The sequence below is a fragment of the Telmatherina bonti genome (assembly GCF_933228915.1).
Source record: "Telmatherina bonti genome assembly, chromosome: 20".
Taxonomy (NCBI): Eukaryota; Metazoa; Chordata; class Actinopteri; order Atheriniformes; family Telmatherinidae; genus Telmatherina; species Telmatherina bonti.
The window spans coordinates 21,925,856-21,949,435 of NC_136618.1; the positions used below are offsets into that span (position 1 = coordinate 21,925,856).

Sequence of the window (23,580 nt, forward strand, 5' to 3'; positions counted from 1 at the left end):
TATAGAGACTTTTTCTCACCCCCAAAGTGCGAACACTTATCTGTTGCCATAAAGACCACAACATAGTGGCTGAGAGAAGAAAGTCTGTAGTCTTTGCTCAGACTCTTGCCTCTGAAATCTGTATGTGGATAAATGATATAAGACAGATGGATTGATGAATAAGACAAATGACCCAAAGAGGTATCGTTTCTAGTTTTAACCCTGATTATGAAAACAGCTGGGAAGTAATTCCATATCTCTCTGTCATGAGAGGTTACTTTTTATATTTGAGCATACCAGGAGATAGCATGCAGCTAGAGCATGTTACATCTACTTGAATGTCAAAAAACAGACTGTTGTCATCCCCTCTCACTTGCAGAAATGGTGACCTTACAGTGGATGGATTACCATTTGCTCTGTGCTCTAGCTAAACTCTAATAAGCAAAGGATTGTTCACAAAACTAAGAAGGGAAAAAAATCAGATAAAAATCCATTTGTAAGTCTGGACTGTGACCATTTGCATGGCCATGAAGGCCCTGTGTGTTCTGCAGTGTTCAGATGCAAGTCTCAGACAATAGAGCCTGTGTTTGTTCTTCCCCAGGAAGCTTGAGGAGGAAAGAAAAGGGGAGAAGAAGAAGAAGAAAAGGCGAGGTTGTCAGTGGAGGGGATTACTCATTGTGAGACCCACCAACATTCGCGTCTCTTTTGTGGTGACTGAATTACTTTCCAGTACCAGGGTATTTAGTTAAGCAGATTGTGTTTTCTTCTCACCCAGAGATGATCTCTCTTGGCGGCAGTTCGTGACAAGTGGCTTGGAGGACAGCAGAATAGCAAAATCAGGTGGGTGTGGTGCACTCTATGTTGTATTCATTTTTATTTGTCTTTTGGCTGAAGTGTAGAAGGATAAAAACTTAACAGGGATTTCAACATGAACAGCCCAGAGGGAATGCATTTATCTGGCTTGTAACACCTTTTTACAAGCCAAATACATGAATCCTTTCTTTTCTGATTCTCAAAAAAATGGCTGCCTGACAGCAAAGTTCATTTAGAAGAAAAGATTCTGATGTGTAGGTTTTTTAAAGATAAACTTGAGCTTCCACTGAATTCAGTAAACATAGATGTTACTGCTGTAGAATATCCGCAGTGTTTGAGGAAAAAAAATGTGATAATGAATGCTACCAACAAAGAAGTATAGTCTGCTTTTATAGGCCACTGCACAACATGATGCATGGTGTAATACAGAGCCAAGTTTGGGTTCTCCTTCAAAATGTATATAAAATGTAAATAAGAGAGGAAAGCCATGACGCACAAGTCAAGTCAAGTCTTGTTTGTGATTGAAATAGTGTTAAAACTTATGTTTTATTTTCCTTCCCTTTAGTTACCATAATTTCTCAAATCCAGGGTGAGGCCTTTATTTACATCATCTGCACACAGTGCTTCTTATTTTTATATATAAATTAATAGCAGGTCTGTTATTTTATGAATCTTTTTTTTCCCATGATGCCTTATTTAAATGATTCAGAATAAAATGTTGCAAATTTGAAGCCTATATATCAAATATATTTCAATCTATACTAATATTTACAGCACTTTATTGTTTTGATATCACTAAAAGATTGGATAAGAGCTCGGATAGAGCTCTGACAAGCAAATAGAGGTCGAACAAGCTCTATATCACAATTATTGGCATTAAAAAAGAAAATTCAGAGGCTTAGCTTAAGTCTGCATGTCTGCGGGTTGTATTTGGTTAGCCATGTATTTCTTAGGATGTTTATTGACCACAGAAGTTCACAACCTCTGTTGGTTGTTCTGTCAGGTACGATTCACCATCAAGCATTTTCTTGGAGGGTCTAGATGTTGTTTTGGGTTGACACTATTTGTTTATAGGTCTGACTGGTCCATAAACATTGGTAGATCGGTGACCATACTAACACTGGGTGAGAATGAGTACCAGATGTCTCCCATTTGCTGTCGTCTCCGTGTCTGAGAAATGTATTCATCCATAGTAGTCAGTACAGAAGTTTCTCTCTTGACCAACGACTTATGAAACATGTTGCTTAGCGACCCACTGGTTTTTCCATTAACTGACACCAGACTGAACCAGTGAGATACTTCTGGGTTTCCCTGGCTTTTTATTGTTGCCGATGCAGTTACCATTCAGAGCTGAGGACCGAAAGCAGGGAGGAAGCACAGGAAAACTGCTGTTTAAAAGAAAAAAAAAAAACAAAGATGCTGCCAATTGTCCAAATATGATTGACATATTTTCCTCAGCAGGGCCTCCATCAGTTGTTGCAAATGATGATATTGATGGTATAAATTGTGGGAAGCTGCAGTGCTTTCACATCACTGAGGTTCTGTTCTAAGTAAAGATACCCATTAAACCCTGTTATAGTGTGGGTTGTCTTAGTTCTGGTATTTTGTAGTTTTCCTTGCGTTTCCTGTTTAGCCTCGTTATCTGTTTGTTAGTTGTCCTGGGTTTAGTTAGCTCATCCATTACACCCGTGTCTTGATACACTTTCTTTGTATTTATGCCTCTCTGTTTCAGTATGCGCTCGCTGGTTCATTTTGTGTGCTAGTTCCTTTTCCCATGGTCTGTCACATTTACTAAAGTAATGTTCTTGGCACTTCCTCGTCCTTCCTGCTTCTCCATATCTGTTATTGGGTCCACTTCTGCATGTCTCTACGGCCTCGTGACAAACCCAGTATGCCTAACCCATACAAACCCACACTGGTTGATTACAAATTATGATGAAGTGATGAAAATGCCTCAATAAAACACATTAATTTATAATGTTACATTAGTTAAATTAGTTGATAATGCAAGTGACTAGCTGCTTAACTAGTTGTTTCCCCTGGCTATTTGTATCTGAACTTAATAACAGTGAGTCTCCTAACTGCTAGAGCAGTCCTCTCCCAGCGGTGGATCTATTCCAGGCTTCCCTAAGTGTCCTTGGGCAAAAGGCTAACATGCCCCTAACCCCCTCCACCCACCAGCCCATCCCTCCACCTATCAGGGTATGTGTGTGAATGGGTGACTACATGACATGCAGTGTAAAGTTGGAAAAGTGCTATATAAATACAAGTCCATACAAGTCCAAGTCTGTTTACCATGAATAGTGCTCTCCTATTTGTCACTGTGCTGGGGTTTGGATCTATATTTGATTTAAAAAAAAAATCACACTTTCACGAATTTACCATGTCTGCTTTCACTTGTTCCAGCTATCTCGCTGCTTGCTTATCGTGGTTTTAAAGAGATGCATGGTTTATATTTATATATAAGGAAAAAGAAAGATTTGTGTTAAGCATGATTTGCTTTTGCCTCCGTCTGCCCTTGGTTACCTCTGAGTTACATAAACCCTAGATTACAGAAATCTATGCATACTAATAACTATTAATTATTATTGACCATTAGCAAAGGCCTGCTGCGTTGTATAGTATAGTGTAGACAGCTGCTGCGATACAGCAGGAATTACTGGTGTGAACCAAACATGCAGCCATGACGCAGCAAGTTATAAACATGTTATGCTCTCACCAAGTTTGCCATAAACACCAATGTCTGCTTTGATTTCTTCTACTTATTTCTAGGTGAGTCAAGTAGATGTCAGTTCACCTTAGTTGTTATTCTTTAAATATGTGTGTTTGATTCTAACTATTGGGTTTTTAACTGGAATCTGCCTTGGCTGCATGGAAAAAATAGTTTATTTAGGAAGGAGGCTGCACTGTTTGCCTGAAAAATGTAAACCAACAAATGAAAAGGCTGGTGGATTGTTGGTTTTACCGTCAAACTGGATAACTGTATATTATTATTTTTTGAGTTTGTTTATTTATTTATTAAAGACTTTTTTTTAAAATACAAAGTATCTATTCAGACTGCTACAAAGTCATTTAGAGGAAATCAATAATAAGTCACTATAAAATATGCTGGATGTGTTACAATTCAATTTATAAACCAACATCAAACATGTTAAACAAAAATGTTTACAAAAAAGTGAATACAAAAAAAACCTGCTATATATAACATAAGTTTATGTTAGTATACAAATATGTTTGTACTTTTTAATTGACCCAGAGTCTCAATAAAACAAAGAAGGAAAGAGAAAAAACTAAGTTTTCTGTTTCTTTTAAGATCTCTTTGCCCAGTGTCTCTTGTTTTGACAAAATATTGCAGTTTATGCTTGTTCAAATGTAGACAACAACACAGATATAAAACCATAATACATATGTAAATGTGTAAAATGCAATGTTAATGCTTCAAGTGGTAAAATAAAAAAACAATAAATCCAAAAAAAAAAAACAGATAAATTCTTGTCAGTCCAGTCAAACTCATGATTAAGCATTTAAAGCTTGCCAGATGTGAAATATTTTGGCAAAGGGGAAAGATTGCAAAAAAAGCCAAAAAAGCTTAAATAAATGAGGAATAACTGTTCTTTACATAAAACTCCAAATATTTGGATATCACAATAGAAAGTAAAAAATCAGAGAGTTCACAGAAATTTCTGTATTTTATGGACAGTTCAGTAAAAGCAGCGATGATGAACTGTCAACCTGCCAGCATTACAATCCAAACCGTTTGTGTTGTGTGGATATCACTGCATTGTCATGAATGGCTCTCAAACCTACCGTCAGTCAACACAGTTCAGAACTATATCAAGTAATACAAGTTAAAAAAAAGCAAACAAAAAAACAAAAACAAAAAGATGCCAAGGTTAGGGAAGATGAAGGAGAACTGAGTTCATTAAAAAGCAGAGTGAGGCATGATTGATCATTCTTATGGTTCAAAAACAAAAATAAAAAAAGCTAACGAAAAAAAAAAAAAGGTTCAGAAACCAAAGATGCCACATCCCAGGGGCTAAAAAAGTAGAGGGACCATCTGGCTAAACCTTTTGCCTGCGGTATAAACCTGCCACCCACCGAAAACATTGGAAGCTTTATCAAATGAAAAATTAAACAATAATAATAAATACTCAAAAAAATAAGAAATTGGCACAAAAAAAAAAATCAAAGACGTATCCTCAGCTACAAAACACTGTCATATTGTTGCATTCTCTAAATATGTCACTATTTAATTTAAATATAAATATATGTAGTCTATTATAACTGTTACCCAAGCATCACAAGTTTGGTTGATGCAAAACTTTACCACAAAACTATGAAGTTTTACTACTTTAACTGAAAACTATCTTTAGGTTTTACTATTTCTTTCTTGATTTTCTGTTTACCTCATCAGCAGCATTACCTAACTGTTTACCTTGTAAAAGGAAGGAAATATATAACAGGATATGGTGCCGTGGTTGATTAATGTCAGTGGAAATTTGTGACATTTTGCTGAGCGGAAATGATTTCCTCTTGTGCTCATAATAAAATCAAACAAATTACTTACAAACAGGTACATGATAGCTTGACATTCCCCTGTTGTTCTAACTCAGCCTTGAGACTCATTTAAGACTTTGAATTAGGGAACAGAACAAGCTGCATGTCAAAGTTATTGTTTTACCGAGCTGAACAGTAAACAAGTACCCTGAAAGGCTCCCAAATGTCCAATTAAAGACATTTTGTCTGAAAAGCGTGATCTTAAAGAGAAAACGTATTTCTCCTTAACAAGAACTGGAATTAATAAGAAGTCTGAATCTACACATAAATTAAACTTTTGCTGCTTTAATGTTTACATGTTTTTATCTATTTTTTTTCTTTTTTTTAAATTAACAAACATTGGGCCAAGCAGCAAAACAGCTGATTGAAAAAGAAATTAAATCAAAATGCTAATTACTGTTAGCATTATTCAGCCTTTAGCTGCTTGGACTGATACTAATGTGGAACCTTTGATGTCAATGGACAGCTGATCTTTTCTTATTGTTTGATTTCAGCACTTTTGTCTGCACATTAGAGCAAGTTTAATAGCATCTCGGAGCCGTTCCTACACAAGTGCATCATTTTATTAGCTGGAAGACATCACCATGTCGACAAATGATAGGACGGTCTCAGTGCATCTAGTGCTTAACATGGTGAGACTGCAGCTCATTGTCATTCTGTCATGTGTTAGAGCGGCGCTCTGTACATACAGGCTACAGGAGGCCTCCTGGAAATGGGAGGAAGGCCTATTAGAGGTAATGACTGGCTGTCAAGCGGAGGGCACTTTGCATGTACTACATGTCATGTGCGCTGAGGATTTATTTTAAAGGGAACATTTTTCTTGGACGGCAAAGGATTTTTGGAATTTTAGTTTTACAGTATTTTCTTAAAACTTTCACAGGTGTAAGTAAAAGCTTTTCATGTGTGTGATATTATAGGTTTCTTTATTCAAGGGATGTAAACAAACTGGCCGAGTTTTATTATAAAGCACAGTGAAGACAGTTGTCACAGACAGACATGTTTTACTTGCTATTGCACAGCACTCTGACTAATCTCACACTTTAGGACAAGTCTTTTTATTTTTTTTGGAAGCATGTCCATCATTTTTTCCCACGTAAAACATTTTATTTTGAAAAGCCACATCTTGTTAGGTTGACACTGCAACTTCTGTTGACCTGCACACTATTTCAGCCACTCACTAAAGGTAAATATGGCTTGGAGGATCATACAGCAAACTCTTAGGCATGTTGACAGTTCCTCAGAGCATCATCACTGAGGTCTGTTGTCTAGGTTTTGGCTTGAGGCGTTCGTATGGGTGTATGCTTGGCAACTCTATGAAAGACAGCAACAGCTCACGATTCACTGGCTCCTAATTGGAGTGTCACTCCACAATGCTTACAGATATGAATATGCCCCATAAAGCGACACAAACAGATACTCACATTTTTTTTATTTTTTTTTTTTATTATATATATTTTTTAATCGAATTTCAATTAAGAAAGAAATCCTGAATCAGTAATTGACTTCACCAACTCATTATAAATCAGGCCTTGACAGCTAATTTACTTGAAAAAAATGAATGAACATCATGAGTTATTAAAGCATTAAAACTGCAGCCAGTTTAACTGCCGAGACAACTTCCTGCAGTTCACTGTATGCTTTAAATTACCACAGAGATCGGTCATGGAAGAAATACACACTATTGCGCTACTATGATGAACTCTGGGTGGAAGAATTCACAGGTGGGACTGTGAATATTACTTCTCATGCAGCAATACAAAAAAACAACAACAACAAAAAAAAACAACAAAATATCAGTTTAAAATGATAAGTGCTGTGACTTTTAGCCCTTTAATAACAAGAGAGTGCCCACGGTTTGACTGGAAAACTGTATAAAGTTGGGTTGATTTCTACGTTTTTTTTTTTTTTAGCCAAATGAGACCTAATGGAAAGCAGGTGATCAGTGTTGCTGGAAAAAAAATCATAAACATTTTACTTTATTTTTGTTTTTATAATTTTGAGGAAATATTACAAATCTATTGACCTTAACCATGTGTTCATTGTTATAGCAGCCAAGTCAAAGGTCAACTCAAAGTCACATATTATTTATAAAATGCCATACAGATGTTAAATACACATACCATTTTATCCAAAAGTTCTTTACACACATACTTAGAAGATTTTGTTTGAATATTTTGCACAGCAATATTTTTCATTAGGTCAGTGTAAAGTCAATGGAGATGTTCACTTCAGCAACAAAATTCTGTCCGCAATTGTAAGTGAAAACACGTAATTGCATTGATAACGTCCAAAAAATGAATCAGGATATTATAGTCTTAAAGTGAGCCATCTAGCAAGCAACAACACAACCTGAACCACAAGCTTTTTAAAAAGTTCATTCCTGACTTTACTCCAAAAATATGATACGTAAAAAACATTAGGCAGTGTGGATCATGCAAAAAGTCCCCGGCATCTCAAATTTTAGGTTTATTTGACTTTAAGAATGGGCTGAAATTCCCTCTTCCCAAAAGCTGGGCTATCTTCTCGTACAGGCCAAAATAACCAATAACTTAGAGCACATTTTCCACATTTAAAAGCCCACAAACAAATGAAAGTCCTGCACCATCAAACCTCCCACAAGATTCTGTGGAGGAAACACTTAAACATAGCATCTACCAAGACAACAACAACAAAAAAAAAAACATGCCTTGGCATTCTCTCCCGTTCCTTGTAAGGCTACCTATTAATGGGGTATAAAAAAAGAATTTTTGGGGCTAGTTGTCCGAGATGATGTGCAAGACTAGTTAATAGTTCATTTTCTCTTTGTTTTTCACTCTCCATGTGTCAGCACTCAACAAATTCACCTTGTGTCCTGACATTTATTGTCCTTATACTCTTGCCCCTGATCTTGCTCCACATTGTAATTGCTGCATCGATTTGACTCGCAGTTTGTCAGAGCCATGCGTGTCTCTGTTTTCCATGTCTGGGGAGACATTGATCTAATTAGAAGTCTTCATTAGTCAGCTGGAGAGTGCAGTGTCATGCTTAAGGAATGATGTTCTTGCTCTGCATCCCTCCCCATGAAAGCACAGTACAGACCCTTGTCTGAATTCCAAACAGAAAACTGTTTTCAGCTTCTGGTGAAGAAAAAGCAAAGCTGGGACAAAGAGTTTTTTGTTTTGTTTTTTTTTCCAGTAAAATGCATTTGAGCTCCAGCGATCATTCTCCTGTTTGTTTCATAGCGGTTTTACTGTTTACTGATTGTACATCTATAGTAACAATGAGGATACTCAAAGAGAATGTGTTTTGTAACTTTATTTTATTTTATTTTATTGTTTTTTTTTCGGTGAACGATGAAGTATTTTTTCATTACCTACCTCATCCAGATAAGTAATTAGAGTTCAAACTGCTCTTTTGACCATTTGGACAATACAATGTGATACAAAAGAAGAATCCAATATCTTTAAACTTCTTTTTTCTTCAATTTTCCTTTTATTACATTTAACAGATTTTTCAACTTCTTTTTAACAATGTAACAGTGTTTCAATTACCTGGTCAGAGTTTTGTTGTTTTTTTTTCTGAAATCATTTCAACATTTTATACATTAAGTGTGGACTTATTATTTAAACTTTTCCATTACTTTTTGGCAACCTATAAAACCTTAAGTACTCAGTTTTACATCAGTGCAAAATGGTTGTTTGATCATGTATAAAACCTGTTATGATGATCATTTGTGTAGACAGCTACCACTGTTTTGCCTAAACCAGAAAAAGGGTCATATTTCATAACCATTTTGTAGATATTTAATATTTGTAGATATTTGCCTTCAGGTAAATGTGTGTTTAGGCATATGTGCATGTTTTTCTTTTTCATTTTTTTAAAAAACATGTTTGTTCACATAAATTAATATTTCAGTTTAATTTAGCATTATCTGTGGACTGCTGACAATTATTCTCTCCAGACACTAAATACACTGTTGTCTTTTATTTCAGATTTGACAACATGTATACAAATAACATCATAACAAGATGGGATACAGCACTACCAGGATCATCAATAATTCTGCTGCTGAATGAATAATTAGCAGCACTGGACCGGTGACCCCTCCATCCATTGCACTGACCATGGGAAGGGCAGGGAAAACACATGCATGGACTGTAAAAATGAGCACTCCGAGTGTTTTGGCAGTAGTGACAGTGTTTTTTATGATTCCTGGCGGGCTGCTGAGTGACACAAGAGGCACTCAGGGTCTGGAAGCCCAACAACTGGCCCAGGGGTCTACTGTTCTGCACCGTCGCCTGAAGAGAGGTTGGATCTGGAAGCAGCTGTTTGTCCCCGAGGAAGATCCCACTCCTCGTGTTATAGGCCAGGTAAAGCTTCAAATTGAATGCCTGCCATGTCCTTGATATGGTACTTCCCTTTGAAAATGTATGTTTCCCAGTTCCCTAAAAAAAGAAAAACCTCTCTCTATACCTCCAACCTCTTCTCTTTTTGTAGCTCAAATCTGACTCGGACCGAGGTGAATTTTCCATCAAGTACATTCTATCAGGGGAAGGTGCTGGAGATGTGTTTGAGATAGACGAGTTTTCTGGTGAGATACGAACTCTGAAGAAACTCGACCGAGAGGAGAAGGCCTTCTACATTCTTCAAGCCCTGGCTATCAACAGGAGGACCAATGAACCAGAGGAGCCCCAATCAGAGTTCATCATCAAAGTGCAAGACATAAATGACAACATACCCCAATTCCAGAACGAGCCGTATGTGTCCAGCATCCCTGAAATGAGTCCAGTTGGTAAGTGTGAGTGAAAAAAGACAAGGTCTATCACTAACAGTTGGCATGTTACTTTTCTTTGCTTTTGTTCAGATAAAAAAAAAGGTGATTTATGGGAACAACTATGGTAAAAAACCAGAATCAATAAGAGGGAAAAAAAAAAAAAAATTACAAATCGCAGACAGGGAGCGACATTCCAAGAAACTAAACTGAAGTTAAAGCTGTACATTTCCAAAAAAAAAAAGAGAAAAAAGTATGAAATCCTCACATTGCTTTACTTTGTAAGGTCGAATCAACATCACATTATTATTCCTACAAAATCTGGTGAGCTTTGCCAGGTTGATTCGTCGCTGTGCATGCGGGGCTTCGATCATGGCGTCACAGTGCAAGGACAGCAAAGTTGACACAACAAACAACAATGTAAAAAAAAAACACAACGAACAAATATAGTTTGTAAAGTTTGTAGTCCCAACTTTCTATGGACCTGAAAAGGGCCCAGAAATGGTGCAGCTTGGGTATATGGGATGTTTTTATAATGGAAACACACAACATAGCTTTCCCAAATGTACCAGCCCAAACCGAACCGTTAAGTGGAAACGGGTTTAGTAGAGCTACGTTCAATTAACTCTCAGGGTAAATCATTAAATGCAGACATCAGCTGAAACATTTTAGTCTAAGTAAGTATTGTGTATTTGCACTATGTTTGTGAATAAACCAGTTAAAATAAGATGAAAAGTAGAAATTAAAGTTGTCTACATACTTAAATTTCCTGGATGAAGGACCATTTTCATCCCCTATTTCCTTTTTTTTTTTCTTTTTTTTTCTTAAATTTTAATTAAACTGTTAAATACATTTTTGTTTTTTATGTCTATTTACAAGGAAGAAAAATCAAGAAAGAAAAAAAGAACCTTTTCAAATGCAATAATTACAATAACTTGTAAGTGTTCATGTTGCTGTTCATGTGGCGTTACTATTTGCAGGCTGTGTCTGGTGCGATGAGGTTGACCCTGCCTGGCAAAGCAAAGCAATGTGCTTCACTGACAAAAACAAATTTTCTTAAATTAAATCCAACCTGAAGACAATGAATAAAAAGGTTATATGCGTGTCTGTCATCTGTCCCCATTCAGGAAGTTAAAAGTATTGGATTCCGTATCATAGCTCAGCTGCCTTCTGGATAAATCTCTTAAATAATGCTTTTATAACCAATGGCTTTTCTTACCACAAACATTACTATTTCAATTTATATGTAATCTTCTTTTGCTGCATAATATCTAACTCGTAATAAATCATGATGTATTTGACTTAGAGAGTGAAAGTGAGAGGAAAGGTTGGCGTGAGGACGTTGGGAAGTGAGAAATGCTGTGGTAAAATCCCTGCCTAGGAGTGAAAAACTGGGGATTTTTTTTTTTTTTTTTTCCAAAAGAAAGACTGATGCAGAAAGAGAGCATGAGGGAGACAATGATGTACCATGACGAAAGGTGAGAGAATGAATATTGTCAGCAGACAAAAGGGTTCCAAGTGTAAAAGATGGAGATGTAAGAGTGAATCAGCGAGAGAAAATCGGGGGCAGGTGGATAGTAAGATGTTGCTATGGGCCTGGAGAGGTCGTCACGCACACCCCCCCCCCCCCCCCCCCCCCTTGAGTCAGACAGACAGACCCTGCGGGACTGTGGCATAGTCACTTTATTTCCCCGCCGACTGGAACTGCTGTCTGAGCGTACTCTCACTGTGCAATCCACTCCCCCCCTACAGGGACCACAGTAGCCCAGGTGACAGCCACAGATGCGGATGATCCCATGTTTGGAAACAACGCTAAGCTCATTTACTCCATCCTGCAGGGGGAGCCCTACTTCTCTGTGGAGCCAAAGACAGGTACAAGTTTGAACTCTCCTTCCAGTTGAGTCAGCAACCGAACCCCACATATGCTGCTTAAAACTGACCACAATGACACACATAATCAAGTTTGACAACTATATAAATGGCATACCTTCAATGGCAACTTTAAACACAACTATTACCAGTTTAGTTTTGCAGTTAAAGCCCATGATTGTGCACATGCACATGTCTCCAGTTTGATAAGAAGTCGGCATCGATACATCCCACACACTTTTGAGCAGAGCAGTGAGGGGCTGCGAGGGGTGCATCAATGATGTCAGCAAAATATTTCAATGCAAATTGATGCAATAAGTAAAAGGTCAAGAAGGACTTTTTGGAAGCCTGTTGCTACTTTATATGGAGGAGCGGACGGCAGTCGTCTCCACACTGCAGCAAAATGGGATTTTCCTCACTTTCACTGAGCACAGGATGTGATTTTTATTGAATTTCTATATTAGACATACAACAGCCAGTAAATAAGATACTTTTTTTGTTCTTTTTTTCTGATATAATAACTCAATGTGCAGCAGCTGCAACAAGATGCCTCTGGGACATCTTAAAGTTGGGGGTTGAAGACAAATATGTGAAAAAAAGTTCTAATAACTTTTGCTGAACGAATTACAGCTTTGACAGTTCCGTAACCAGATTATTGGCAAGAATTTGTCATGTTCTTTCATCCACTGTTCAGTCACTGACTGGACTCTTTTTGTTTGGTTTTGAGTTTAAATAAATATTTGTCTTTACTCACATTTTTTGATGGAAAAACAGAGTAAATAAAGATCTTACTATATCATATTAATTGAAAATATAGAGCTAAACAGGCTGCGTGTTGACAACAAGATGCTTTGGAGTTCATGACCGTGGCTATTGCAAAGAAAAGCATGAAATAAATGACATAACTGAGGCAGAAAAGACTCCAACTGGCCTATAAACGTACTGCCCATTAACAGAATGATGTCATTCAGACCAGTTTGTGGTCATATAGGTAAAATGGTATGAGGTTTGGCTCGGTGAGTATCATGCATAAGGAAATGCCAGCTAAAAGTAAAAACTGTCTTCAGCTAGACATTTAAAAGCTTTCACTTTTATACATTGAGATAAAACCCTCAATGTGTTTATCAATCCAGACTTGATAATTGTAATGCTCTGTATGCCGGTCCTGCATGTGCCACCTTCAGCTCTTGCAAAATGTGGATACCAGGCTGGTAAGAAGCGCAACCAGACAGAAGCACATCATGACTGTCCGCTTCTATCTGTACTGGCTTGCAGTCAAATTCAGGATTGATTTGAAACTTTTAACGTTTGTTCTTCAAGCTCTTACCATCTCCTTCATCTGAGCTGTTAACTAGAACATGACAGAGCCTGAAGGCCCTGCAGTTTTTACCCAATATACCCGGGTCTATGTGTGAAACATCTGTAGAAGAATACCTTCTACACACTACCTCAAATCTGCTGGTTTTTTAAGTCCAAACTTAAAACTTATTTATTCATGATTGCATTTAATCTCCAGTAGCTGATACTTCTGTCTTATTCTCTTTTTACTCTGTTATATTTTACTATTTTTTTGTGTGATTTGATCCTTTTACACATTTGTATGTCTGTATTTGTCTGTCTACTTGTTTTGATGTAATATAGTTTAGTGATGTTTGATCTTTTAGGAAAGCACTTTGGTTACCTGCGGGTTGCGAGTTGTTGAAAAGGGCAATATGAATAAAGCTTTCTGATTTTCCAGACTTTAACTTAAATTCAGACTCAAAGTTTATACATCATTTAGTCTTTTTTTAACCACAAAAAAAGTTCTAAGAGAATAAATTAATGATTTTCAAAGTTTACCTCTTAATCATCAGTGTTTATTCTTCAAAATTGTACTAGCATTGTTGAAAACTATAAAAAAGCTCACATTAACTAGGAAGCTTTAGTTGTTCAGGTGACTTTTAATGCAGGCTCAGCACATTCAGGGAACGACCGGATGAATCCAGCTCTGAAGCAGACTCCATGTGCGTTAAGTAGTTTAAAAAAAAAAAAAAAATTATTAAGGATTTTCTTCAGGAGTTTTTATTTCTGTTAATTTTCATGCGATATCACATTGCTCTTGTAATTTAAGAGACATGTTTCCCATTCACAAGATCAACAGCTTTGTATGAGAAACACGGTTAATTAGCAAACTGAATAGGGCCTTTAAAACCATGCTGGCCACAAAGAGCAAACAGCTGAATCACCAACTGGATGTCAAACAGAATAAAAATCCACTTAATGAAAGAGTTGATGGTAGATATGTTGTAAAATGTCAATATCACGTTTTTGTTTATTGCTGTTTTGCTCTACTCATTTTACAGCCTTTCAATACCAACTGAAAAAATAATTTGTTTGCACTGCTTTTAATTTAGATGGATTAAAAAAAGACTAAAAACAGACTACATGTACAGTGTGCTCAAATGTATTCATACCCTTTCACTAAAGAAAAGACTGAATTTACAACAGTAAATAACTGGAGACTTAAAAAAAGGAACAATAACTAAAAATGTGCAAAAATATAATTTAGTAATGTAAGACATTGTTTTTTCATTGAATTGAGTTGAAGAAAGAAAAAAAACAAACAAACAAATTGATCCTGGACAAATTAGAGCACTTTCTGTTGAACAGTGGGACAAAATACCTGTCAACAGGTGCAGAAGTTTGACTGAGAGGAACAGAAAACACCTGAGTGTAGCGGAAACATTAAAGGATTGTTCCACAAAATATTAGTTTATGAGTGATGTTATATTTAAGAAATAATCTTATTTGTTTGCCTATAAAAAAAAAAATTGAACCAGAATTAGAAAATAATGTAATAATTTTCATAAAATTTTTATTTATTATTACTTTCGGCAGTTTCAGTTTATTTTTCAGGCAGCGTTTTTGTCCTTCTTTAATGAAAGGGTATGAATAAATATGAGCACAACTGTACATGTGAAACAAACAATATTTCATAGCATTCAGGTAGAAAGGGCTGCATGCACCTCTGATGTGCACTGCAAAATGCTTTTTAATGTGAAACACGCCAATACAGTTTAATTCCACATATCAATCACATGATTGGCCCTGCGATGGACTGGCGAGCTGTCCAGGGTGTACCCTGCCTTTCGCCCAAAGCCAGCTGGGATAGGCTCCAGCTTCCCCGCGACCCTGAATTTGATTAAGCAGTTCAGAAAATGAATGAAAATTTTTTTTAAAAATTATTCAAATGAAGTTTTGTTTAATTGTAGATTCGTACAAAGGGAGAACACGCTAAGTCCACCTAACCACCACGCCACCAAGCAGCTTGTCGCAGATCTAAAGAAAGTTAATTCCACCATCATTGCTCTGCAGATTCATTTAACCAAATCATATGACTTTACTTGTAGTTTCACTCTCATGGCTCTTTCATTCTGAAGCCCAAAGCTGCTGGTTGGGTGTTTCAGCCTTTGCTTCCTTCTACAGATGTGAGGTGGAAAGTATCCATCACAGTGTGGCTGTGCAGCATTAGAGCAAAAACATGCCAGCTGAGGTCTGTCTTCTTCCCCAGTTGCTGTTAGACTTATAAACAGTGCCACTCAGACAGTCAGCCAGGAGCAGCGATGGCCTCCTATCGGCTTTGTGATGGTATTTATTACGGATTACTGAAATACCTGGTTTTATCTTCTTATGGTTTTTAGTATCTTTATATCTTCTTTTATCTGACTTTATCTATATTTGCTGGATCCTGGACTTTTAGAAGAGCAAATTTTGTTCTTATGTGAAGAGAAACAAACCCAAGAGAGACTTTAAAGCTCAGAGTGAAATTTAACAAAATAGAAAGAATCAATCTCTTTGATTACTCATTATAAACTCCAAACTTATCTAAGCTGTTTTTGCCTTATAAAATGTCACAAAAAGAAACACAAACTGCATTGTACTGCACCAAAACAATGTTAGGATCAGCTGTTCAGTGTCCTCTGTCTGGGCCCTGTGGCTTTGTTACCTATTAAACCCGCTGAGGGAAGGAGTCGCGTGTTTATCTCTGGATCTCTTCAGTTCTTTTTTGTATTGCATTTCCTTTACTATCTATTTATTTCCATTATGGACTCATGGTGCTGCATTTGGAGTGATATGTTAAACAGACCAGATTTGGCAGCCGGGATAGTGGTCAAGGCATGACTTCCTCACTACCTCTATCCACCCAACAATCACCAAGCCAGTTAGATAATGAGAAATGTACCTTTTTTTTTTCTTTAGGCTTACAGACATTTTTTTTGTAATTCCAACACCCTTAAAATGGGCAAAACTGCATCTATGATAGTTACTTATTTTTGTAAAATACCTCCATATTCCACATGACATATAATTTTGCTCAAAATTTAGCCCAGGTCGGATAACCTTCTTAAGTTCGCTGACTACACCGGCCAACTTAAAGTTTTTTTTTTTTTCTTTAAGTTATTTTTTATATTTATTTCTAACTTAGAGATTAAATGAAACAGTGGCTGAGATGATTCCAAATGTGGAAAAAATGCTGAATCATAGATGCAGCGTTAAAATGTTTAAAAGCCTATATTACATTTCTTTTGAGCTGATTAGATGTGATGTATATTGTGGAATTTTACTGAACATGGTGATATGTGCTTTGAAAGATTAACTTTTTTAACTTCCATGTGAAACTTAAAGGTGGAGTATGTAAGATTTTCAATATTTTCAAAATAGATTAACTAATAAAATAACTACAATCATAATTAGAAAGCTTTTTGAACATGTAGGTTCCAGTCTGTTCATATTTGATGCGTTATTAAATTACAAGTTTAATTAATGACAAATGACAAAAAGCACTCTTTTTTTTTTTTTTACTGGTAGGCAAACATTTAAGAAGGGTCTTTGTCATTAATTAAACTTGTAATTTAACAACACATCAAATATGGTCAGACTGGAACCTACATGTTTAAAAAAAAAAAGCTAATTATGACTGTAGTTATTTTTTAGTTAATTTTTTTTTTAAATATTGAAAATCTTACATACTCCACCTTTAAACAACATGTGTGTGCGCCGCTTTCCTGTTACACCTGCTCACCATGTCCTCTCCACCTGCAGGGATTATTGTAACATCATGGCCTAATATGGACCGGGAAGCCAGAGAGGAGTACCTGGTGGTGATACAGGTGAAGGATATGCTGGGCCTCAGTGGCGGCTACTCCTCCACCACTACAGTCACCGTCAGCCTGACTGATGTCAATGACAACGGACCCACATTCCACCACCGTGAGTCACTTACATGACTCACAGCGATGCATACGCTGGGCCACACACACACACACACACATACATGCACTCTGGAAATCAATGAAAGAGTACAAAGCGTTGCAGACTTGGAGGACATGTTGAATATCTTACCTACGAGGTATTTGATCACGCTTCTCTGGTTTGGGTGTGTGGCTTGTGCTGCCGGCGCTGCAGTCAGCTGTGCATGTTGTGTTATTCAGCCAGCAGCCAAAATTAAAAAGAGACAGTCGAAGAATGAGGGTGAGAGCAAAAGAGACAGGAGAGGAGATGAGGATGCTCTGCTCATCTGCATTTGCTGCATGTACATGTGCCACACGCTGAATGAATTTAATCATTCACACATGAAAGGACATTTGTCACGACCTTTGGAAACAAACCGACTCTTCTCAGCGATAAACCTCACTAAACGAATGCAGTGGGAAGAAATCAATTCTGCGGTCGCGAAACAGCAAGGATGAAGCTTTTAACTATTAATGTCAAATTTACATTCATTGCAGGTGCCAGTGTATCCCATGGATTCTATGTTCAGTCAAAAGGCTTTATAAATATTGGATGGCTACACTTCACTTTGAACTGTGCCCTCTGCTTTCTCACATAATTGCAAATTATTATCAGCAGAGATTTTTTTTTTTTTTTCCAGGAGAAGCAGCCGGTTGCCTGTTGAGTCCCTCCTGTTTGTGGCAGCCGTCCAAAAGGAGTCGCTCAAAGAACACAATCACATTTTCTCATCTTCTTATTAGAGTTAGGCTGGGATTATGTGGGGTTGCCACAACTTATCTGTGACTCACACAAATTGACCCTCCACCACAATGTTCTCCCGTCTTATCGCTTTACACACCAGCACAGTCTCTTTACTAGCTATTAACAACTTACTGTCAGGTTCTGTAAACACTGTTGTAGCAGAGAAACTTTTCTATTGGTCACTTTTCATCAAATGTGCCGTTACATGCTTTCTTTTTGCTCAAATTCAGATTTTGCTTTGCTTCTGACATCATATCCCCTCCTCCTCCTTTTCTTTTTTTCCTAAAACTCTTGCTTCTTTAGATGTGTACTCCTTCGTTGTCCCAGAAAACGCCGCCTTAGGCACCACGGTTGGCAGGATTATGGCAGAGGATGGAGATGTCGGCATCAATGCCAGAATGACATACAGGCTGGAGGATGACCTGGAAGGGAATGCTACTTTCACCATCGAAACAGACCCAGTAACACAGGAAGGAGTGCTTCTACTGGCCGGGGTGATTACAGTTTATATCATAAGGTTTTAACCTGCTTCTTGTTTTCACACAAAAAGGCTAAAAACGAAGACGGAGTAAACAGACGCCAGCTCTGACTGGGCTTGGAGATTAATATTAGACATTAAACATTAAACAGTGCTGATGATGCAGTCACTTCTGTGTCAAACATGGAAAGCTGTACTGCTAGCATTTAGCTGACATTAAAAGAAACATGACTGGAAAGGATGTCATATTGGGTGATGGCAGCCTGTGATCCTTCATTAAGCTGTTAACTTGCTTTCTTCACCTTACTGTTACATCTCTCCAGTGAACCTAAATCTGCTGAAAAAGTCTAGTTAACTTTTTTTCATCTCCATTATGAGTAATTTCCCCAGGCACCCCCCACTACCACCACTACAGTTTTGATGTGTAGGGCTAGATTTCGGCAGGTCAGTAAAAAATAATAAACTGGCTTAATTATCTCAGAATGCTGTGCTTATTAGAAACTGCGGTCCAACACCGTTTTAACATGCAACGTAATTCCATTGCTCCATATTGTAGCTTACAGGGTTTTTCCCATTGGATGAAGTAGTGCCTGATGGATATAAAAAGAAGGTCAAAATTATTGAACATTATTTCAACAAACCATAATTAATCTAAAGGCTAAAAAAAAAACGTCTTATTTTGAATGTTAGTAGTGTCGTATGAGCCTGTAAGAGCTGGGCACCAAGTGAATGACATTCAATTCAGTTCAATAAGGTGAAAACTAGTTGGAAGTCAGTTAGAACTAGAGGTGATGCTGCTATGCTCACATGACATTCTCATCTCAGTGTTACACATGCTGTATTCAGAACAGCCTTTTCATCAGGCACTGCCGTAAACTGAGTAATCATAGACTCTTGCATATCAGCCTATAGGAATAAGAGATGAGGGCTAGTTATGGAATCAGGTGCAACACTAATGGAAGACACATCTCTGTGTGAATCCTTTAATGATAATTGCCAAGAAGTAAACAAACAAACAAAAAAAAAATCTTGATTTGTGATTTTCTAAATTCTGACATATGTCAGAGAACAGTCTAATGGTGATTGACAATTATTAATTCATAAAGAGTGAAACTTCATTCCCACCTCTAAGGCTCAAACTGCATTAAAATGTATAATTCTGGAACAAGATGAGTCCAGGTAGTGGTGAGAGCAGAAAAAGTGCAAGCGTCAGAGCAGATGGGAGCAGTGTGTGAGTCGTAACACAACACAGTAATGGGAAAGGATCACAAAAGGCTACTGGAGAACAACATAAATGTGAAAATTAACTGCGTTCTTCACATTCACACCTTTGGAAGGGCAAAGGGAGGAGGACTGCCCATCTTCACTACAATTTCAGTTTCATTTTAAACAGCAAGATGAACACGTGTTCAATTATTCAAATGCAAAGTTATATCAATTTAATATAAGTGTCAGTATTAAACTTCCCATTTAAATCGTTTGTCAAAGCAAATTTGTAGATTTTTTTTACAGTAACTCTTAAAAACAAAAACATGAGAAACTCTTTATTTCTTTATTCCTTCCAAGTAGCCAAATTTATTGTAACATTTTAAAGTCATGTACAGCAATAATTATCTAAGTTTTCTGCATTTCACTCATTTTTATTCAACTCCTTGTACCTAACTATATAAAAAAAAACTACTTTTCCGCTTGTTTATTTATTTATTCATTTATATTTGTTTAATCAGCTTAATGACGCTGACCTACTGATCACTTTAACATAAAAAAAGCATCTGATCCAAAAGATTTTGTTCATAAATAATGAGAACGAGTAATAAGAATAGCAAAGGTCAACATTTACTAGCTGCCTTAAAGAGATATGCATAATCTATGTACATTTTTTGAGTTCCATCCACAACCCAAAATCCAAGAACGTCTCTCAAATGTAAAAAGAAAAATGAGATTCACCAGTGTACAACAAACTGTCTCAAATTTGTAGAACAATTTTAGGAGAAAACAGTCTTCATCACAAAACTTTGAATTTGAAGATCTCAACATCTAAATCATAAAAAAACAACCCACAGAATCAGGAATAATCTGTTTGTATTAGGACAAGGGCAAAGGTCAGAACAAGATGCTTGTGCTATTACAGCCTCCAGGCAGCACTGCATTAAAAACTGTCACTTTTTTCTCGAGAAAACGATTGCATGGGCGCTGAAATACAGCTCATCAAGCAATCCACAACCGCAGGTTAAAGCCCTACAATACAAAGAAAAACGGTATGTTAACTAGATCCATAACTGGTGCTGTCTTCTGTGGTTCAAAATTTATTTAAAATGGTCTGAGGCTAAATGTAAAGGTTTTCTGAAGCCAGATGCATCTCAAAAATTTAAATTATCTTGGAAACTACAGAGACCATGTCCTTAAGACTTAAGAGGAGAAAGGCCATCTGGTTTGTTATTAGTGAATATCAAGAGCTTCCATCTCTGATGGTATGGCGTTGCATTGGTACTTACGTTGTGGGAAGCTTACAAACCTGTGAAAACACCATTATCAATGCATAAAAGGGTTTTAGTGCAAAATCTGCATCCATTTGGGAAATGGCTCCTTTGGGGAAGCCAATATATATTTTAGCAAGACGATGCTAATCATCCATCAAAACAGCATGGCTTTATGGCTCTCCAAGAGAAGAGTCCAGGTGCTGAGCTGCCCTGCCAGCAGTCTGGACCTTTCCCCAACAGGAGACATTTGGTTTCCCATAAAACATAAATCCTACAAAAGTTTGACAAAGTTTTGCACCAATATGGCAAATCCTAACGAGTCCAGGACAAAAGACCAATTTGCAGAAGTACAAAATATAAGTCAGATCTTTAAGGCAGCTAAATTTTTAACCCAAAATATGAGAGTTTCCCCTCAAACTTCATTTAATCCATTTACTAGTCATTGATGCTTCAAAAATAGTCTAAATGACACGATGGCTGTATGGACAAAGATGGTAGAAGAAGAGAAACATGGAGAAATATGCCGATGAACAAAAAATGACTCAATAACTGAACTGAAAATGAGTGACAACAGCTTTGTAGAGTGATAAAACCTTACCTGAGCCTACCTCAACACTTTTGTAGCAGTGTGCAATCATCTTGAGCAAGAACAGAACAAACGGCAGTGACATCTGAAGAAGGGCCTTTAAGAAGGGCCAGGAGAAATATTCCTGAAGTTTATGTCAAGAAATTAAAAGTTTGAGAAAAAAGTTTGCCACTTTGCTGTGTAGACTGTGTTAAAGAGTAAAGGTGTTCAAATTTAACATTTCCTTTTTCTTCCCTTAGATACTTTATGATTTAAATGTACAAATTGCTGCAAGTATCTCCTAATTTCCTAACAGCAAACACTGGCACATCTCTGTCAATTTATGTATTTTAGTTAACAGATCAAAAACACTATTGAACACAGTGTATCTTTAAATAACAGGATACTGTTCGTAAGATTTTCATTTTGATAGAGCGGTGATGAAATTGCAAACTATAAATATATTGACTTTGTCTCTGAATCATTTTGCGGAAATGGGAATGATTTGCATGCTGTTTTCTATTACTAGTGTCTTTATAAATAAAAAATATAACATCATTTAGGCATGTGTATGCAGCTCGCTGCTTATTGACATTGAACAATATTAAAATTCAGTCTTCATCCTGCTGTCCTCCATGAAACAATCATCTGTCTGATGCACAAGTTGGCTAAGGTTAATAGAAAAGTTGTTACTTCTTCTATTGATAATAGAGTGTCTCTTTCCTTTACAGCCCTTGGACTATGAATCCAAGAGACGCTATGTGGTGGCTGCGGAGGCAGTCAACAATCACGTTGACACTCGGTATCTGACTCTGGATGAGTTCAGCGACAGGACGACGCTCAAGATTGTTGTGGAGGATGTAGATGAGCCTCCTGTTTTCCTCTCTGCAGCCTACGAGTGGAAAGTTCCTGAAAATGCAGCTGTGGGAACAGTGGTTGGCAGCGTTAGTGCCAGAGACACTGACACCGTCAACAATCCCATCAGGTAATGTGAACTGTCTAAACAAGGAAAAATGGCATCTGCCATCCTGCATCCAACAAGCAGCATGATAATGACGAGGTAGACACCCAAGCTAAGCGTGGGCGCAACATTCTGAGACAGCTTCCTCCACAGGGTGAAAAATCATTCCATTTCAAAAAGCGTTACCGGCTCGGTGCATCCATTTTTACCCTTGATCTCTGGATACCCCGAACATGGTCATATTTATCTCATATTACTTTAGTGGGAAATGAGCCCTCCTGAATAAATCATGACATTTTTTTTTACTATTTTTTTTTTATTTTTTTTTTATACCTCACAGGCTTTTCTATCTATTGCCAAGGTATTATCACAAAGCGACGTTGCTAGGACGTGGGAATGTAATAAAGCACCATACGAGGTGGCATATGGAATTGAGATTTGCAGTCATTTGCAAGTGAGGCACGTTGCAGAGGAGACTGGTGCCTGTAGTCCGTCTCAGCAGAGCTTAAGAATGGCAGGTGCTGCATATCATCCTCAACGTAACGTCTATTACTGTTCCTCTGGTGACAGTGTCTCATTGATTAATAAATTCAGGCTGACATTTTAGGGGTTTCAACAGTTCTAGTCAATATGATTAAGGTTGCTGTGGTCAAATTGGCTTATTTCCCATGTTGTTATCAGCAAAGTAGCTCACAGGAATGATTCATTACTCTGTTACCCTAATTGACCGTGGCGTTATAATCACTTAAGTGTTAAAGGTATGAGAAGTCAAAGACCTTTGCAACAGCAAGAAAATATGTCTGCCGGGATAAAAAGAAATAGAGGCTGGAAGCTTTGAGGCTGAGAAGTATTTATTTTGAAAACATATTTTTGAATCAAAAGATTGCAGGTCCTTATTTGTCACGATATGAAAACAAGACACACACACTTTATGGACTGTCTTTTATGCAGTTTCCAAAAAAGATTCCTCTTTTTTTTCAGTCCTTTCCATCAACCTGTTTTTAGATTCCTCACATGGTTCATGGTCAGATTAGAAAGAAATATATTTAATTAAATACACTAGAAACACACCACTATGATGTGCTTTTTCTACTGTGCTGGTCTCACTTTGTTCTC

At 37.2% G+C, this 23,580-nt stretch overlaps 1 protein-coding gene across 1 annotated transcript in view; it reads left to right on the forward strand.

Moving 5' to 3' along the window:
* The first annotated feature begins 670 nt into the window (after positions 1 to 670).
* Positions 671 to 23,580, forward strand: part of cdh19 (cadherin 19, type 2) — a 33,677-nt gene continuing 10,767 nt past the window's right edge. Inside the window, exons 1-7 of the mRNA XM_079259423.1 lie at positions 671 to 819; positions 9,321 to 9,698; positions 9,826 to 10,120; positions 11,852 to 11,971; positions 17,051 to 17,218; positions 18,284 to 18,474; positions 22,235 to 22,488. Of these exons, the coding sequence (XP_079115549.1) occupies positions 9,453 to 9,698; positions 9,826 to 10,120; positions 11,852 to 11,971; positions 17,051 to 17,218; positions 18,284 to 18,474; positions 22,235 to 22,488 (1,274 nt within the window). The 5' untranslated portion in view covers positions 671 to 819; positions 9,321 to 9,452. The remainder of the gene's footprint in view (positions 820 to 9,320; positions 9,699 to 9,825; positions 10,121 to 11,851; positions 11,972 to 17,050; positions 17,219 to 18,283; positions 18,475 to 22,234; positions 22,489 to 23,580) is intronic.